Genomic DNA, 20,596 nt, shown 5'->3' on the forward strand with positions numbered 1-20,596 from the left:
TTTCAAACAGGGCTATTAACAAAGCAATAAGTCGGGAGCACTTGGTTGGCTCAGTCAGTAGAGTGTACAATTTGATCTTGGGATCGTGAGTTTGAGCCCCATATTGAGTATAGAGATTACTCACAAAAAATTAAAAGTAAAAAAATAAATAAATAAATAAATAGGTACTTCCTATGATAGATGATCTAGGTTCTAAAATCCTTCATCCAGGGGCGCCTGGGTGGCTCAGTGGTTGAGCATCTGCCTTCAGCTCAGGGTGTGATCTGGGGTCCTGGGACTGAGTCCCACATGGGACCCCTGCAGGGAGCCTGCTTCTCCCTCTGTCTGTGTCTCTGACTCTGTGTCTTTCATGAATTACTAAATAAAATTTTTAAAAATAAATAAATAAATCCTTAATCCAGGGGTGCCTGTGTGGCTCAGTTGGTTAAGCATCTGCCTTGGGCTCAGGTCATGATCCCAAGGTCCTGGGATGGAGACCCACATCGGGCTCTCTGCTTAGCAGAGAGCCTGCTTTTTCCTCCTCCTGGCACCCTGCCCCTTGTTCTCACTCTTCTGGGCACTCTACCTCAAATAAATAAATCTTTAAAATAAAATAAAATAAAATCCTTCATCCAGTAAGTGAACTTTTCCCTCATCCAGTACTCCTCCGGAACTCTGGAGAGATAGGGAACTGGACTTGCTACCCAGCATAGATCACAAAATTTTATCAGCTACTATACCACTGCTCCAGATCTTCACAATCCTATCTAAGCTGCAGCTGATCAAGGCCCAATCCCACAACTGAAAATTTTAACTTAAGTGGTAACTAAACACATTGTCAAATAAAACACCATTATTGTATGATGATCCATTGAAGGGCTCCTTTTAAAAGGTATTAGGCTTCTCTGGTAGTTTAAAGACTCTCTTTAATAAATTTGATGAGTTAAATGATTCAAATGTATCTATTGTTTATGGTAGAATATAAATTTTTCTTCATTGTAAAATGAAGCAAGTAATGTTATCCACCACATAGGATTGTTGTGAGGATCAAATGGGTTAACATATGTAAAGTGCTTAGAACAGTGTTTGATACATAGTTCCCCTTCAAAGAGTATTGGCTATTTAGTATTCATATATCAAATACCTGTTCAGTTTCTACTACAAGCCACCTGGGCCTAGAAACAGCAGTGACAGAGAGACAAATATGCTCTGTTCTCATGGAGCTTCCATTCTAGTTTGGGGAAGAAAAAAAAAATATGTCACCTGCATAAAATGGAGGAAAACCAAACAGGGTAAAGACAACTAGAAAGCATTGTGCAGAGGAAGTTGCCATTTTTTATAGTGTTGGTGGTCAGGGAAGTCTTCTCTGATAACTCTGATAAGGCAACATGTGACCAGAGACTTGAAGGAAGTGAGGAAATAAGCTTTGCAGTTATCTGGGGGAAGAGTGTCCTAAGAGATCACGGAGTCAAAAAAACAGGCTACCAAATAAGAAAGTCTAGGTCTGTAACAGGGAGTGACAGGGTCACGTGATATAGAAACCATGCTCCCCACCAGAGATAGGCCTCAGTTCCATTCAAGGGTTGCTATGAGGGAATGTGCACCCAGTGTTGTCAGATCTTCTAGACTGTTTTTGTTTCTTAAGAAAAACTGTACCTTGAATTTTTAATGTGAACTGTCCTAAGTTTGAAAGTCTGTGTGGGCATAAATGCATATATACGCACATCAGAAGCCTGTACAAGAATGTGCAGACACACAATTTCTAATAGCCCCAAACTGGAAATTACCTAAGCACCATCATTAGGATGGATCGGCTATGGCACAGTTAGTTTCTGCACTGCAGTGAGAAGAAGCCAACTACAACTTCACACATCATGGGTGAATCTCACATCATAATGTTGAATGAGATAATGCTAGGGGCGCCTAGGTGGCTCAGTCAGTTAAGTGTTGGACCCTTGATTTTGGTTTGGGTCATGATCTCAAGGTCCTGAGATGAAGCCCTGTATCATGCTCGCTGCTCAGCAGAGTTTGCATCTCCTTCTCCCTCTATTGCTCCCCCTGCTTGTGTTCTAATAAATAAAATCTTAAAAAAAAAAAGAAAAACAGGTATAACTGAGCTGTATGGTGTTAGCTAGATAGTGGTTATCCTGGTTGGGTAAAGTGCTAATTTTTTTTTTCTTGATCTGGTAGCTGATTTAATGAGTGTGTTCAGTTTAACTTTACCAAACTGTACAGTCATTTGTGCACTCGCCTGTATGCATTTATATTTCGTAAAAAGTTAAGACAAAAATGTGGACCAAAGTCTCAGGAGGATCAAGGCTCTGGGCTTCTAGTTTGCTCTAACATGCATAGATAGACATCTTTAGAGAAAACAGAATTTTTTTTTTTGAAAACAGAATTTTTAAAAAATAAATTTATACTTCAGAATGCAAATAAGCCCTCTCTGTGTATGCTTTCTTTAGAAGCCTCTACAAAGTCTATTGAGGAACTTGTCTTTCCTTCTGGGTCATTATGAGCCTCCATTTACCCTTACATGTGATCCAATACTATTTTTCATTCGTGTTCTCAAACTAGAAAAATAAATCCCTATATACCATAGTACTTGCCATAACTATCAGTAAAAGCACATAATTAGAAAGCATAGATGCAAGAGGAGAACCCAGAGGCAATTTCAAGTAGGTTGTAGTGTACTATAGGCTGAGAGGCTCAAAAAACAACAGAAATTTCAGGTAATTGTGAAGAGGCGGTAGGAATCACACCGGGCTGAAATAATCTACCCAGGAAACAGGCATCTCTTAGCCTGGACCATGGGCCATGGGCCATGGGTAGAGAATCAATTGGATATAAAAGATAGATTTTAGGGGCACCTGGTTGGTTAGCTTAGTCAGTGGAGCATGCAACTCTTGATCTCGGGGTTGTGGGTTCAGGACCAAGATGGATATAGAGATTACTTAAAAATAAAAATCTTATTAAAAAATATTTTATGTATTTGAGAGAGAAAGAGAATGAGCAGGGGGAGCAGCAGGCAGAGGGAGAGGGAGAGGGAGAAGCAGGCTCCCCACTGAGTAGGGGGGGCCTGATGTGGGACTCAATCCCAGGACCCTAGGAACATGACCTGAGCTGAAGGCAGCTGCTTAACCAGCTGAACCACCCAGGCGCCCCCTCCCCACAGCCCTGACAGGTTTTAGATAGTCATTGCACAAGCACATCCCCAAGGTCCTTCAATTCAGGTGATTGATAGAGTTGGGCAAACTTTTTAAGTAGTGAACACTGCAGACTATGCATGTATGCTGAGGTTTGGGTCTTGGGGTACCTGAGAAAAATGATGGTCTCAAGAGTTACTGACGTAGAATCACTGACACGGCAGACTTTAGGAACCAAATCAACTTTGCCTCCTAAGAACAAGGGCTAAGGAAGTAGGAATATGGATAAGGAAGTTAGAGGAAAGTATAACTTTCTAGAGAAAGTCAAACTGTATATATACATCAGGACAAAGAAAGTGTTCCTGGATTGGGAAGGAATCCTCAAAAGGACTCAATTAGGGCTGCTTAAGAGAAATTCCAGGGCAAAGAGTCTAAATCTAACAGAAGTGACAGCTTGTCTAGTGCAACAACCTTGGTATTATTATAATACCTTAGACCATGTAAGAATTTCCCCGAGAGGTATCCTAGGGGTGAGGGAATCTGTGAGCAACGGTGCTAGTTAAATTGTCTGAAAATGCAAGGCCTAGACTAGTTTGTGACTTTCTTCTCAGAGATGACTCCTCAGGAGCATTGTCCAAAGTGAATCAAAACCTTTTGCCTATTTTCAGAATTCAACCTTTTGTTTATCTCTTCCGCCTAATAGTACTAAAACCTGGACCAGTTATAATTCAGTGAACTAGTAATTACGTATTTCATGCTTGATTATATGATCTTTATACTCAGGTATTACCAATACCAGTATTTCAGTATTTTCCACCACATAGACTTACCTTAGTACCTTTCATGAAATGGGGTAAAACACCACCTCTAAAGAGTGTCAGACCATCTGAGCTGAATATCAATTTCTAAGGCATTCGTATTAACATTGGTCTTCCTTCCCTACTGTGGAGAGGCATGAGAGAAACTTCACGTGAAGTGGCTTTGAATCTTGAATATTCATGTATATTGTTCATTTTTTACTTTAGAATAACTGTGAGTTGTTTTGTTTTGGGGGTGGGATCACAGAAGGAGCCTGGAAATTGAAAGGAGGAAAAGAACAAGGCAGGGACATAATCAAGGTGAGACGGTTGTACAGTTGACTCCAAGGCTTTTGTGGAAACCACATGACAGGATGGTTGGGGCATTTACCTTCTACCAGCTAAACTCTCATCAGGCACTGGAGTTCTCTAATGGAAACTCAGAGAAGCTGACGCATAACTCGGCTTTTTCCAGGAGGGTACTCTCCAGAGACTGCCCATGCTGCTGACTTTGCCTTGCTCCAGTCAGAAGCAGAAAGACTAAGGATTTTCCCTGCTCTTACATAAATGAGCCCCACTACTTGAAAATGGAGTACAAAAAACTAGCCAAAAGTGATCTCTCCTAAATTAGCTCAAGTATACACCTTCTCCAGGAAGTACTCCTCTATTTGCTGACACACACACCCCCTCCCCAAGCCAAGTTAGGTGCCTGATGCCTTGTTCCTCTGCTCCCAGGCAGCAGCTCCATCACTGCACTTGCCCCAGTATGACGATATTTCAATATTTCACTAGAAAAGGCTTAACTTTTTTTTTTATGACTTTTGTAGTCTGCTGAAACCTATAGACCAATTTTCAGAATGTTTTTCAATGCACAAAATAAAATACATAGGATAACAAAAGAAACCAATTATATTGAAATATAGTTCTTCACTCTAGACAACCTCTGAAGTATGAAGTCCTTGAGTGCAGAACTCTGTCTTCATCTCTGTACTGGCGGTGCCTAGCACAAAGCCTGGCACAAAGATGGTACTTATAAATGTTTATTTAATGAATGAACACAAATATAGATGGCTACTGCCAAGTCAGCCTGAGGAATGATTCATTGCAACTGCTTGTGCACATACCGACGGCTTGCATATTTCTCACGCTGTCTGAGATCATTTAGACCAGGGCTCTGAGGAAACCCCCACTCAACAACGGGTACCACAGCAGCTAGCAATAACAACAGGCTATTGGAAGACCAGAAAAACAACAAAGCTCATGTATTTCCACCAGCCAGACTATTCAGAGAGTGAAAGTAAACAGGTTCTGTCTTCAGGAGGAGACCTCTTGACTTTGGAAGCATGATGGTCACACTGCCTTAAAACACTACAGACAGCTGGAGGAGGAAAGAAAGGAACCTGAGCTAGTGTGTGGGTGTTCTCCAGAGCTCCTCCTCTGTCCTGAATTGGACCTCCCATCTCTGGGAAAGAGAATAGTGTCCCTAAAAACCACCATAGGCACATAACATGTGCCATTTTAGGTTCGAGTTTCAGTTTCAGGCTGAGATAGAAATTTTGTTTTGCTTATGTACCATCAGAAAACCTAAAGAAGCAATAATGAAAGCCAATTCCCTCACTAAAGGGCCAAAGGTTTGTTCTAAGCTGATTGCTACATCTATTAAACATTTTGAAGAGAAAAGTAAAACCCCAGACAATTTTAAAGCTCAAAGCCACTATATGGGGTTCAGAAATCTCACCCTTAAGGCTTTTAAGATTGACCCTCCCAAGTTGAGGGCTTCTCTAGCTATTAAAGCCATCTGAGGGATGGCAGAACGTAGTTTTCACTTCCTTGACAACAGGGTTTCCAACATCTGTTGGAAGAAACATGGCTTCAGGTGGGTGCCTTCTTTAAAAAAAAAAAAAAAAAAAAAAAAAAGGAAACTACAGGTCAAAGTTTTGCTTTTAATTAAAAAAAAAAAAGAAAAAAAACAAAAAAACCAAAACCAAAAACCTCCCACTCCTAAGGTTGTGTGCTTTCTTTTTTGACCTCTTTTTCCTTTAAATTGTCTGCAATTTCCCTATATTTGTCCTAGTGCAGTAAACAATGTAATCAAAGAAATAAAAACCAGGGCCCATTCTTGCCCCAAACACTGAAGATGTTCAAAGAGCAGGAATCACAGCACAGAAAATAGCCCAGCTCTAAATATACATACAACATAAAAAAAACAAAACAAAACAACAACAAAAAAAACCCAACCCTCCCCCCAAGATATTATTATTGACATTCCTGGTACATTTCCTATATAATATAATGTTGCAGACAATGCTTCTTTCCCAGGGAGTCCAGCTCGCTCAGGAGGAGACATCTACTCGGTGCCTCAGGATAGGCTGGGGCTGTTGAGTCTTCCCTGCCAAGCATAAGGTTTTTTTTTTTTTGTTTTTTTTTTGTTTTTGTTTTTTTTGTTTTTTTTTTTATGAGCTTAATATCTCACAGAAACATCTGTGGTATAAATGGTATAAATGAATCTAAAAGAGGATGATGGCAGGCAGGCACCTGTCACTGTTCTCCAAATCAGCCAAAAAGCTGAAGAGCGTGGGATCCAGGAGACAGATGCTATTAACAGTTGAGGGATGGAGGGCAGAACAAGAGGAAGCACCAAATGAGTGGCTGCTTTTGGTTCCAAAGCCAAAAAAGGGCCCCACCAAAAAGGGCAGCTGGTCTGGATGAGGAACTCCCCTGCACCTGGAGTCATGCAATAAAAATGATGGCCTTGGAGCCCCACCCCCATGACAGCCACAGTCCAAGAACCAGAAAAATTCACACCACATCACAGAGTTTGCAAATGAATAGACTGTTCCTAGTTTAAGAGGGTTAAGTGCTTTGACAAAGTTGGGGAAGGGAGGGAAGGTGAGCTTGAATCACAAAGCACAGCTGTGACAACCAGGATTTCTATTTTTGCCAAGCCACAGGCCCCTAGGCTCCTGATGCCACTTGGTCCATGGAGATGTACCCTTCCACTTATTACTGGCCTCTTCTCAAAATGGCACCCATGGTAATAACCCTTAGAGATGTCAAGAGGCATCAGTTGCACTTCTGGAACAAAGATAATTTCCTTGCCCCATCCTGGCCAAAGCATTTCCCTTTTTAAGCTGCTGCTGGTATGCCACCTTCCCTCCAAGCATAGTTCAACCTTCTCTCATTTCAGAGTTTTGCACCTGCCTCTGAGGGCCCTTTCCAGGATACAAAATAAAGTATCCTTCTGCATCCATGTGTGGGTGGGTTGCCTTCCAGTGTCAGATCTATATTCCAAAGTTTGGTCAATGCATCTTTACAAAAATAAAACCACATGCATACATAGACAGACTAGCCTGGAAAGGGCTTTCTGAACAGGGTTTCTGATTATCTTTGATGCCTCCTCTAAAGGAAATAACTTTCTTGGTGCAAAAGGATTAGGACATTGAGTGACCTACTCTCAACTTCTGGAAGGACAACTTGTTTTTGTCCATTTTTCAGTGAGGGGGTGGGAGGAACCCAACATTTTCAGTTACAACAATGAAATTTTGTTTAAAAAAAGGATCCTATGTGGAAATGAGTGGGACAATGATAAAAATAAACAAATAATTAAAATTCCAAACCAAAACATATCTCCTGGCCCCAAGATTCCCAGTTAATCCTCTAAGACCACAATCTCCACATTGTGGACTTGATGCTGGTGGTCTTCCATCTCAGCCACAACTTTCTCCTCAGTCCTCAGTTCTGTCTCCAAAATGACTGCTTTGCCCTCAGTATCCTCAGCCTCTGGGTCTGGGGCTGGGTCAATCTCAATGATGGTTTGCCCATCCTCCGAGGTGCTTTCAACAGCTTGGATAGCCGAGGTCAGGCCAGACTCCATGGCCACCAGCTCCACGGGGCTTACCATGGTGGTCATGTTGCCCAGGGTACTCCCATCCTGCATGGCAGTAGAGCTTAGCAGTGCCAAGCTAGATGAAGGGTGGATGGTCACTGTGTCTGGTGAGCTGCTCTTGGCAGAGGAGACCACTGTGGCATAGCGGAAGAGCTGAGGGCCAGAAGGCAGTGTATGAACAGTCACAGGACTGGAGCCCTGGCTGAGGGTGGCCACCGGAATATTGCCCATGGAAAATGACTGGCCCACTGGGGTGATGGTGATGGGTGAGATGACTGTGAATTGAGGCTGCTGGACGGGAGGAGAAGGGCTCAGGACTGTGGTAGAAGCTGGCCGCTGGAGCCGGGGCCTTTTTGGAGGCTTAGGAGTGCTCACAGGCATCAGTACCACATTTTGAACCGTCTGGGATTTCAGCCTGTGATCCTGAGCTTGCTTCTTCTGCTCTTCCAACTGGCGTTCCAACTCTGTGGAAAAAAAGACAGACTTTGTGTGGAGAGAAGCATATTCTTGCCAACAGTAAACGGAGTCAGGAAACCTGAGATCTTGTCCTGATTTTGCTATTATATAGCTTCATTGTTTCCTTTTCTTTTCTTTCTTTTTTTTTTTTTTTTAAGATTTTATTTATTTATTCATGAGAGACACAGAGAGAGGCAGAAACACAAGCAGAAGGAGAAGCAGGCTCCATGCAGGGAGGCTGACATGGGACTCGATTCCAGGTCTCCAGGATCACGCCCTGGGCTAAAGGCAGCGCTAAACCGCTGAGCCACCTGGGCTGCCCGCTTCATTGTTTTCAAAACAAGAAACCAAACTGGATGATCTTAAAAATCCCTCCAGAAAAAAAAAAAAAAAAAAAATCCCTCCAGCAATTACATTCCATTATGTGATTATAGGCAGGGCAAAAATTAAGGATCTTTTTCAGGCCGTGATCCTACTATAGCACAACCCTAGAAGCTCCTGTGGCATTTTGTCACCTGTCACCAAAATGCAAACCAACAAAGCCTGCAGTTGATCTTGAAGCTTACAGATGCCTTGCCTGGATCTACAGATGAAAATAAGGTATATAAGCACAATCCCTTTGGAACTAATATGGACCTACAGAAGACCTACAATGGCTGCTCCAAAAAACAGTGATTCCCAAACTGTCCTTTAAGGCATGATCACCTTGCTGGTGACCTTAGTCTACCAAATGGCCTTAGTCTACCATTACCACCTAGAGAAGTCTACAGAAAGTTATACAGGAAGTCCCTAAGAATAATTAGAGAACTAAAAGAGGTCTTAGAGTTCTAATACATTCATTTTAACTGGGATCCAGAGAGGTAAAGTAACTTAAAGTCTCAGAGCTTGGACAAAATTCTGATGGCCAACTTCGTGGCTTTTCCACCGTATTACATCTATCAGTATCCCTCTCCCAGTGTATAATCCAACCCTGGTGACCACTGATGAGTCTGGTTCTACACTTTAACTCCTTTATTGCTTAATACCTGAGGAACAGTCAATAAATAATCCGTTACATCTGTGGAGCTCTTTGCTCCTATGGAATACCATGAGTGAGTCAATTCCTTGCCTGGAATAAAAGGAGTAGGTAGGGATCAAGAACATATTTTAAAAAATATTTTTGGTGGGCAGCCCCAGTGGCTCAGTGGTTTAGCACCACCTTTGGCCCAGGGCGTGATCCTGGAGACCTGGGATAGAGTCCCACATCAGGCTCCCTGCATGGGGCCTGCTTCTCCCTCTGCCTGTGTCTCTGCCTCTCTCTCTCTCTCTCATGAATAAATAAAATCTTTTAAAAATATAAAAAATTAAAAAATATTTTTTTCATTAAAAAATTTTAAATACTGCCTCATAAGTTATAAAATACTACATTTTTTTCCATTTTCAGTAGTAACCAAAGAAATGTGAACCTCAAGAGGATTAACAATTACATCTCTAATTTTTAAAAAATTTAAACCAGAGAATATTATAAATAACAACATTTAATGCTGGTGTGTTCAAAATGGTGACATAATCTTGGAAATTTGGCAACATGTCATAAAAATCCATAAAACAATTATTTAGTACCATTTAACCTGAAACTTAGTTCTGGGAAGTAGTTTAAAAGGATATAAAAAGAAAAAGTTATACAAGTTCACTGCAACAAAATAAACTACTGAAGAAAAGTCTGAAAATTTAAATATCATCCCTAGAAGAATGTCTAGGTAAAGTACTGTGTAGCAACTTGGGAAAGTATTAATATGTCACAGTGAAAAAAGCAGAAAACAAATCTTTACGTATACTATGATTAAACCTATCTTTAAAAAAAAATACAAAGAACCAGAAGCCCAGATTCTTAAGAAAAACCATTTTTTGGATGGTGTGAAGTTTCAAGGTGAAAGCACTGGATTAGGAGTAAGAAAGCCAAATTCTATTCTAGGCTTCATTGCCAAGTACTGATGTGGCCCCAAGGCAAATCATTTATCCTCCTTGTCCCTCTACTGGGTCATCTATAAAAGAGGGATAATAGCCTATAACATTCTTAGGAGGATTAAATAAAAAGGGTCTCAGAGTACTCTGTAAAACGACTTTAAAATATATATTGAGTATAAAAATGAGTTTAAGACAACATAACTTATTTTTCCCTTAACCAAATAATCTTGTCTTTTGCCTTCATGACTAACTATAATATATTCTACATTATTCAAAGATGATAATCTGAGTTGTTTTCTTTGACCTGCTTTACCCAAAACCTTTTCTTGATTCTCTTTGGATGTAAGTGACAACTTCTTTTGTTCTTCCACTATCCATACCCACTATATGCCCCAGTTACAAAACTGACTACTTTTTGCACTTATTTCTATGTCTGCTTTCTCTTGAGCTCCTTAAAGACCATGTAGAGAGTGAGGCTATCTTAGTCAACATTATATTTCTACAACCTAGTTTGGAGACAGTGCAAATTAAGTACTTGATAAAAGGAGTTAAATTGTTCATATGCTCATAATTTCTGATTATCACAAATAATGGAGAAGGTGCTAAATTTATCAAAAGATAACAATGTAATGTAACAAAGACAAGGGCCAATTTGTTTCTTCTGCCACTGATATTACTGTATTAATGGAGCAACTGAGTAGACATCTTAACCTTCTAAAAGATACAGAAGGAGAACCATAATGAGGAAGGAAGGAAGTTAGAGAGGGAAGAATCAAGTCCACAAAGAAATGGCAAGACTCAAGGATATTACTATAATATCACCCAGGAAGAAACAGAAGTTATACACACCTGTCAGAGTATAGAGAAACTGCTCTTCTCCCTGTTCTACTTGGTTCCTTCTGTTGTCCAAAACCTTCTTCACCGTGTCCATTAGGCCAAATGTATGTGCTACATTGTTGAGAACAGCAGCGTCTATTTAAAACAAAGATATGCCTGTCAAGTTAAAACAGAAGTGTTCCCCCAGCCCTGTGTTGTGCTGCTTATTAAATATGAAACAACTCAGAAATGACAGTATTATTCAATTGCATTTTTAGAAATTTTGGCAAAGATGTACCACATGTATAATTAACTTTGATTTAATTGTTATAACTTTTTTTTAATCGTTACAACTTTATACATCTTTCGATATAAATAAATACAAAAATAAAAAAATCTTGCATCTGATTATAAGTTCTGACTTCTGATTTAGAAAACATGGTCATTGTGCCAGATAGAGCTAAGTTTGAATCTCGGTTTTATGGTTTCCTATCTATGTAAACTTAGTTAAGTCATTTCACTCCTCAGTTCTCTCATCTGAAAAAAAGGGCCTAATAATACTTACTTGGCAAGACAGATATGAAGATTAGAAGTAACATATTTTAGAGGCACCTGAGTGGCTCAGTTGGTTAAGTGTCCAACCCTTAATTTTGGCTCAGGTCATGCTCTCAGGGTTGTGAGATCAAGCTCCACATTGGGCTCTGCACTCAGCAAAAAGTCTGCTTGTCCCTCTTTCTCTATTCTTCCCCCTGCTCACTCTCTCTCTCTCAAATAAATAAATATAATATTTTTTTAAGAAAGTATCATATTTTAAGTGTCAGACATGAGAACTGGTATGCAATGTTATTCATAGCATTATCTCTGTTCCTCTTTATACAAAACTTTTTGAAAGCATTGTCAGTAGTTGTGGTCATTACTTCCTTAACTCAGACCACTTCTCCACCCATAACTCTCTTCCCTAGTCATCTCATCTAGTTCCATGCTTTTATTTTTAATTTTTTTTAAAGATTTATTTATTTTATTCAGAGACAGAGAGAGACTGAGAGGCAGAGACACAGGCAGAGGGAGAAGCAGGCTCCATGCAGGGAGCCTGACATGGGACTCGATCCCAGGTCTCCAGGATCACACCCCAGGCTGCAGGCGGTGCCAAACCGCTGTGCCACCGGGGCTGCCCATTTTTTTTTAAAGATGTTATTTATTTATTATGAGAGACACAGAGAGAGAGAGAGAGAGAGGAAGAGGCAGAGACAAGGCAGAGGGAGAAGCAGGCTCCATGCAGAGAGCCTGATGTGGGACTCAATGAGTGGGACTCCAGGATCAAGCCCTGGGCCGAAGGCAGGTGCCAAACCACTGAGCCACCCAGGGATCCCAGTCTCATGCTTTTAAATAACATGTTCATGCTGAGAACTCCCACATGCAGATCTCCAACCCTAACCTCTTTCCTGTGTGCCAGACTCATACTTCCATCTAGCTGAGTGACACCTCCATTTGAAAGCCGCATAAGCATTTAGCAAGTCAAAACGAATTATTTTCTTTTTTTCTTTCCTTTTTTTTTTTTTTTAAAGTAAGCTCTACACCTAACGTGGGGCTTGAACTCACAACCCTGAGATCACAAATCACATGCTCCACCCACTGAGCCGGCCAGGTGCCCCAAGTCCAAACTAACTTTGAGGGGTGCCTGGTGGGCTCAGTCAGAAGAGTGTGTGTCTCTTGATCTCAGGGTCATGAGTTTAAGCCCTATATACTGGCTACAGAGCCTACTTTACTATTTTTTTTATTTTTATTTTTTTAAAAGATTTATTTAGTTATTTATTTATTCATGACAGAGAGAGAGACAGGCAGAGACACAGGCAGAGGGAGGCGCAGGCTCCATGCAGGGAGCCTGACGTGAGACTTGGTCCTGGGTCTCCAGGATCACACCCCGGGCTGAAGGCAGCGATAAACTGCTGTGCCACCGGGGCTGCCCTGGAGCCTACTTTAAAAACAACAAAAATCTAACTACTGGGATGCCTGGGTGGCTCAGTGGTTGAGTGTCTGCCTTCGGCTCAGGGTGTGATTCTGGTCCTGGGATTGAGTCCGTATCAGGATCCCTGCATGGAGCCTGCTTCTCCCTCTGCCTGTGTCTCTGCCTCTCTTTGTGTGTCTCTCATGAATAAATAAATAAAATATTTTAAACAAAAAAATAAAAATCCAACTACTAACTTTGATGTCCTCTCCCAGTGATCTTCATCTCAGGAAACGGTGTCACTATTCATGGCTCAGACCAAAAATGTAGGAGTTACCCTGGATTTCTGTCTTTCTCTTTTACTCTACATCCAATCCATCAGTAGGACTTATCAGTTTCACATTCAAGTTATATCCCCAATATGATAACTTCTTCCCAGGTTTTACCTCTATCACCTCTAAGCCATGACACCATCAACTCTTGTCTGGAGTAATTCTTTCAAGAGTCTCCTGATTTCTTCTCATTTCTTTTTTTTTTTTCTTTTAAGATTTTATTTATTTATTCATGAGAGACACACACACACACACACATAGAAAGAGAGAGAGAGAGAGAGAGGCAGAGACACAGGCAGAGGGAGAAGCAGGCTGGCTCCACGCAGGGAGCCCGACATGGGACTGGATCCTGGGTCTCCAGGATCACACCCTGGGCTGAAGGCAGTGCTAAACCACTGAGCCACCAGGGCTGCCCTCCTGTCTTTTTTTTTTTTTTTTTTAAGTTTTTTTTTTTATTTATTTATGATAGTCACACAGAGAGAGAGAGAGAGAGAGAGGCAGAGACACAGACAGAGAGAGAAGCAGACTCCATGCACCGGGAGCCCGACGTGGGACTCGATCCTGGGTCTCCAGGATCGCGCCCTGAGCCAAAGGCAAGCGCCAAACCGCTGCGCCACCCAGGGATCCCGTGTCTTTTTTTTTAAGTAGGCTCCAGGCCCAATGTCGGGCTCAAACTCACAACCCTGAGAGCAAGAGTTGCACTCTCCACCAAATGAGCTAGCCAGGCACCCCTCCCAACTGATTTCTTGCCCCATACAGTATATTCTCCATAGAGCAACCAAAGTGATCTTTTAAAAATATAAAAAATATATAATTATATAGAAAATATAAAAATATAAATAAATGTTATCACTTTACTCCCCTGCTCAAAAGCACTATGATAGCTTACCATCACCTTAAAATAAAACCAAAGTTTAGGGACACCTGGGTGGCTCAGCGATTGAGCATCTGCCTTTGGCACAGGGCATGATCCCGGAGTCTTGGGATCAAGTCCCACATGGGCTCCTTGCATGGAGCCTGCTTCTCCCTCTACCTGTATCTCTGCCCTCTCTCTGTGTGCCTCTCATGAATAGAAATAAAATCTTTTTTTTTTTAATTTTTATTTATTTATGATAGTCACAGAGAGAGAGAGAGAGAGGCAGAGACACAGTCAGAGGGAGAAGCAGGCTCCATGCACCGGGAGCCCGATGTGGGATTCGATCCCGGGTCTCCAGGATCGCGCCCTGGGCCAAAGGCAGGCGCCAAACCGCTGCGCCACCCAGGGATCCCTAGAAATAAAATCTTAAAAAAAAATTCTAACCAAAGCTTATCTAAAATATCCTCTTTATTGCCCTTCAACCTCATCACCTATCACTCTCCCATACCCTATTATACTGTGGCTGCCTCCATGCTTCTCTAATTCTTTGAACCCATCAGGCCCATTGCAACTTCAAGGTCTTTGTTCCTTCTCCCTGAAATGTTCCTTCTCCCAGTTCATCATATGGCTAGCTTCTTCAGTTCAAATGCCACCTTTAGAGAGGCCTTCCTTGACCACCCTATCTAAAAGAGTCATCCCTGCTTTCTATGTTACTTGCTTTTTTTATTCCACCAAGCACATAAAAAAAAAAAGACTTTACTGTAAAGTTTAAGTGTATTTATATAATGTAGGAATTATAAAGAGGTAATAAGACACAAGTAACAAATCTAGGAACTCACTGACACACAAGCTTATGAGATATTATTATTATTATTTTAATTTTATTTATTTATGATAGTCACAGAGAGAGAGAGAGAGAGAGAGGCAGAGACACAGGCAGAGGGAGAAGCAGGCTCCATGCACCGGGAGCCCGACGTGGGATTCGATCCCGGGTCTCCAGGATCGCGCCCTGGGCCAAAGGCAGGCGCTAAACCACTGCGCCACCCAGGGATCCCCCTTATGAGATATTATTATGACTTTTTTTTTTAAATACACTCTACCCCCAATGTGGGGCTCAAACTCATGACCCCAAGATTAAGAGTCACATGCTCCACCAACTGAGCCAACCAGGCGCCCCATTATCATGACCCTTTTGTATCAGATGATTAGAATATCCTTTTACATTATGCATAGCAGGAAGTACCCAAAGGGTATTCAGACACAGCTGTAAGTGCAAATAATAGTTCTGGAAACCCTAAACTGACAGAATATGAGGCTTGTCTAAAACCAGGTAGCTTTCTCCAATTTTCAGACTCTATCTATATATATGTAACAGAGAGAGAAAGCCTCCTTTCTGGCACCATTTATAAAAGTAAAAATTACCTGTGGAAAAAGTATGACCAGACTTGAGTTCAAAACCTTCTTATGAACTCTGAACAAGTAACTTAACTTGTACGAACCTGTGCTCGCTTCGGCAGCACATAACACTAAAAAAAAAAACAACTTGTACGAACCTTCGTTTCCTAATCTCTAAAATGGGGATAATAATACCCCAGTGTTTTCATGAGGCTAACAGGATCTGCTTACAGTTGTTAGTGTTCAATAATGACCACTGTTGTTAGAATTAGGGCACTTACCTGTTACCTGGAAGGGAGCCTGAATGAGCCGCTGCTGAACTCCCCTGAGTAGCTCCTCTATTTCCTTCTGTATATTGCAGACAACCTCTTCCATCAGCCCTACATCAGCTATTCCTTTCCAGAACATCAAAGTGTCCTCTGACACAAGAGAGATAAGACAGAAGGTAAATAAGAGATGCTACGGTACTTAGGCACATCTCTACAAGTTAAACTTGAAATTATTTTAATCTGAAATGATTTCTTGTTGAGCCATTTCTGGGAAAAAGGAAGAAGCTTTTGGAATACTAGCTGCCCCTCTAAGTTGGTACCCAATTATTTGGCCTCTTCAGCATCATAGGGACTTGAGGTAATTGCCTAAATTTGTCATGGCTTTGGCTACAGGGAGTGGGTTATCTTCCTCCAATAAAGATATTAAATAAGGGCAGCCTGCGTGGTTCAGCGGTTTAGTGCTGCCTTTGGCCTAGGGCCTGATCCTGAAGACCTGGGATCAAGTCTCATGTCGGGTTCCCTGCATGGAGCCTGCTTCTCCCTCTGCCTGTGTCTCTGCCTCTCTCTCTATGTGTGTCTCTCATGAATAAATAAATAAAATCTTTAAAAAATATATTAAATAAATACTAAGTATTATTTATTTAAATCATTTAATTTAAAATTTAATAGTATTTAATATCTTAAAAGTTAAATAATAAATACATTAAGTTAGAGATATACAGGTAAGCCTTGTACAACATAGTGTGAACTGTGAAGGTCCACTTATATACAGATTTTTTTCAATAAATACAGTCTAGTGATGTAAATTTATCTTATGACTTTCTTTTTTCTTTTTTTTTTTTTTTAAAGATTTTACTTATTTATTCATGAGAAACACAAAGAGAGAAGCCAGAGACACAGGCAGAGGGAGAAGCAGGCTCCATGCAGGGAACCCGACGTGGGACTCGATCCCAGGTCTCCAGGATCACGCCGGGCTGAAGGCGGCACTAAACCGCTGAGCCACCTGGGCTGCCCATATCTTACGACTTTCTTATTAACATTTTCTTTTCTCTAGTTTAATTTATTGTAAGACTACAGTATATAATACATATAACATACAAAGTATGTTAATCGACTATGTTATCGATAAGGCTTGTACTTAAGTTTTGGGGGGGGCAGGGGGGTCAAGTTACACTCGGATTTTCTTTTTTCCTTTTTTTTTTTTAAGATTTTATTTATTTATTCATGAGAGACACAGAGAGAGAGAGAGAGAGACAGAGACATAGGCAGAGGGGGAAGCAGGCTCCATGCAGGGAACCCGATTTGGTGGGACTCAATCCTAGGACCACGGGATCACAACCTGAGCCAAAGGCAGATGCTCAATTGCTGAACCACCCTAGCGTCCCACACTCGGATTTTCAACTGTACAGGAGGTTGGTGCCCCAAACCATCACATTGTTCAAGGATCAACCATACTCTCTCTAGTCTTATACTTACAAGATAAAGTAAAACAGTTGAATAGGTGGGATTATAAGCTCCCTAAGGGCAGAGGCTGTCTTTTCATCTATGTTGACAACAGTGCCAACTAAAAATAGGCAGCAATAAATATTTTTCAAGTGAATTAATGAATGGAGGATAATGTGAAACCTTTCCTGGTCCCCTCTAAGTGAATCATCATGAATCACCATCCTCTACACCACCTGCTACCTAATTTTTTTCTTTTAACATCTTGCAGCTTGGTTTATCTAAGAAATGTTCCAAAGTTGGAGGCAGTTAAACAGGATGAAAAGCACTGACTACAGAGTCAAACAGCTGAATTTGGCTCTGATACTATTGGTTGGGTGACTGGTCTTAGGCAAGCTGCTGAACCGTTTCGAATCTCAATTTTTTTCCTATGTAAAATGTGACTGTGCATGGCTGTTGTGGCATGGATTATAATAAAATGTTTGTAGCTACAATTAAATCAATATGAGAAAAATCAGCAAAAGTAATTAAGAGACCTATTGTGTCCCTAATCATAATGGTGAGAAGAGTAACAAAACCCTGCAAGATATCTGAGCCACATAGAAAAGTACCTGAAATTTCCTCTGAGTCTTTCTTCACACCCTCCTCTGTAGCCATGGTGACAGCAGCAGTGAGAGCGGAGTTCCATTCCAGCCCTGCCTCTTCCATGCTCTCTTCCGAGATGGCAATCTGTGTGATACTACCTAAAAGCAGTCCATCAGAGGTAAAGCCAGTGAATTTCATGAAAAAGTCATAGCGATCCTTTTTCTCATACAGCTAAAGAGACCCTATTATTTTAACATTCTGGCCTTCTTGCCTTGAGGTCCATATAGTAAAAACTAGAATCTTTGGTAAGCCAGGACGAATATCAGATTTTCTAAAGAAAACCTTCTTTCAAAAGAAAATGCTTTCTTCTTACTCTTAATAGAAAGTGAAAGATAACTTATAAAATCACAAAAGAGCAATCTGCTTCCTGAGCAAGCGTTTTTTTTAAAAAAAACTGAAGGTGAGCATGATTGCCAGGCTATCTGCCCAGACTTAGTGAGGATGAAGAGGGCCTGAAATAATTTAAGAGAAAAGTATGGAGCTTAGCCAACAGCCCTACTACAAGCATATTTGATACTAACCATCTAGACTATCAGAAGTTGCTATATAGCTTATTTATCAGGCTATGTAAGAGAAAGCAAGAGAAATGAGACCTAAAAAAATCATATAAGAGACCCAAGAATAATAGATTCACAGAAGAAAAGAACTTTTCCTATTAATATTGTGTATTGGGATGCCTGGGTAGTTCAGTGGTTGAGTGTCTGTCTGCCTTTGGCTCAGGGTGCCATCCTGGGGTCCCCAGATCAAGTCCCACATCAGGCTCCCCACAGGGAGCCTGCTTCTCCCTCTGTCTATGTCTCTGCCTCTCTCTGTGTCTCTCACGAATAAATAAAATCTTTTTTAAAAAGTGTATTAAGATTTTAGTTTATTATTTTCTTAAGTAATCTTTCCACTCAACATGAGGCTCAAACTCATGACCCTGAGATCAGAAGTCATGTGCTCTTTTGACTGAGCCAGCCAGGCACCCCTCATACATTAAGATTTTAAACAAAGAGAATTGAGACATATCAAACTGATCCAGATAGATATATAGATGAGTGTGGACTCCACATTCTGGAGGATATTAATAATCAAGCAAAAAAATAATACTGATAATCAATTAAAGGAGTTTCAGCAAATAAAAGAAGTAAAAAATTTCATAGCATTTCTTACTTTTTAAGTGAAAGACTCACAAAAATTCAATCTGCTAGATATTTAATACTCTCCTGAAGGGAACTTAGGTTCCAGGAGATTAGGCTTCTGCTCACCCAGTGGTTACTTATAGAATATTAGGGCTGACCAAAAGAAACCTTGAGACGTCATTTTTAAAACATGTTATTTCCCTTACATCTGTTAGTATCCTTGTGACCATCAGGCATAGTTATAAGCCTTCTGAAAAAAAAAAAAAAAAAAAAAAAAAGGAAAAAAAAAAAAAAAAAAAAAAAAAAAAAAGCCTTCTGGAAGTAGTTGAGATAAGAATCTTAACTGTGTTAAGTCTTCAGCTGGACTAACTGAATCTTTTTTTTTTTTTTTTTTAACTGAATCTTTATTTAAAGTTTATTTACTTATTTATGTAACCTCTACACCCAATATGGGACTTGAACTCATGACCTTGAGATCAAGAGTTGCACATTCTTCCAATTGAGCCAACTGGTGCCCCTGGACTAACTGAATCCTTAATAATTATCCCATGTAGCTCCATCTTTCCTAGAGCAGGGCAGAGAGCTTAGTCCCGAGGTCAACAATACTGAAATTAAGCGTATGCCCATCCTGCCTCATTTGTGAGGAAGCCTCAACTTGGATATATGGATCCCTTCCAAGCAGAGCTCTTTGAGCCTTACCGCAGTCTCCAGAAGCTAGTCCAGCCAGCCATACATTATCTTTGATACATCTCAGCTCAACAGTTGAAAACCATTCACCATTCTAATCTACCCTCCTGCCTTGACCACCAGCAGAACAAAGGATTTTCTTTTTTTTTTTAAGATTTTATTTATTTATTTATGAGAGAGAGAGAGAGAGAGAGAGATACAAACAGAGGGAGAAGCAAGCTCCATGCAGAGAGCCCGATGTGGGACTCGATCCTGGGGAGTCCAGGATCACGCCCTGGGCCAAAGGCAGGCACTAAACCGCTGAGCCACCCAGGGATCCCAGAACAAAGGATTTTCAAAACAATCTAATTTCAAAGGTATGCCAAGTAGCACCAAAATGAGATCACTGAATAAACATAATAACCACAGAACCAGGGATCCCTGGGTGGCGCAGCGGTTTAGCGCCTGCCTTTGGCCCAGGGCGTGATCCTGGAGACCCAGGATCGAATTCCACGTCAGGCTCCCGGTGCATGGAGCCTGCTTCTCCCTCTACCTATGTCTCTGCCTCTCTCTCTCTCTCTCTCTCTGTGTGACTATCATAAATAAATAAAAATAATAATAATAAAAAAAAATAACCACAGAACCATCTTTCTTTCTTTTGAGAGACAGAGAGAATGCATGTACACACACACACACACACACACACAGGGAAGGGGCAGGAGAAAGAGAAAGAAAGAGAAAGAAAGAGAGAGAGAGAGAGAGAGAATCTTAAGCAGCCTCCACACCCAGCACAGGGCCTGACATGGAGGTTGATCTCACAACCCTGAGATTATGACCTGAGCTAAAATCAAGAGTCGGACGCTTAACTGACTGAGCCACCCAAGCATCTCTGAACCATCT

The 20,596-nt window shown here is 40.9% G+C and overlaps 1 protein-coding gene across 7 annotated transcripts in view; it reads right to left on the reverse strand.

The window, feature by feature from the left end:
* Window positions 1-4,943: 4,943 nt before the first annotated feature.
* GMEB1 (glucocorticoid modulatory element binding protein 1) overlaps window positions 4,944-20,596 on the reverse strand; it is a 37,101-nt gene continuing 21,448 nt past the window's right edge. For all 7 annotated transcript variants that reach the window (XM_049105533.1, XM_049105510.1, XM_025447395.3 and 4 more), the window contains exons 7-10: window positions 17,876-18,007; window positions 15,834-15,971; window positions 11,058-11,180; window positions 4,944-8,269 (exon numbers count right to left, since the gene is read on the reverse strand). In XM_049105533.1, coding sequence (XP_048961490.1) covers window positions 7,569-8,269; window positions 11,058-11,180; window positions 15,834-15,971; window positions 17,876-18,007 — 1,094 coding nt within the window. In that variant the 3' untranslated portion in view covers window positions 4,944-7,568. The remainder of the gene's footprint in view (window positions 8,270-11,057; window positions 11,181-15,833; window positions 15,972-17,875; window positions 18,008-20,596) is intronic.

This window comes from Canis lupus, chromosome 2, assembly GCF_003254725.2.
Source record: "Canis lupus dingo isolate Sandy chromosome 2, ASM325472v2, whole genome shotgun sequence".
Classification (NCBI taxonomy): domain Eukaryota; kingdom Metazoa; phylum Chordata; class Mammalia; order Carnivora; family Canidae; genus Canis; species Canis lupus.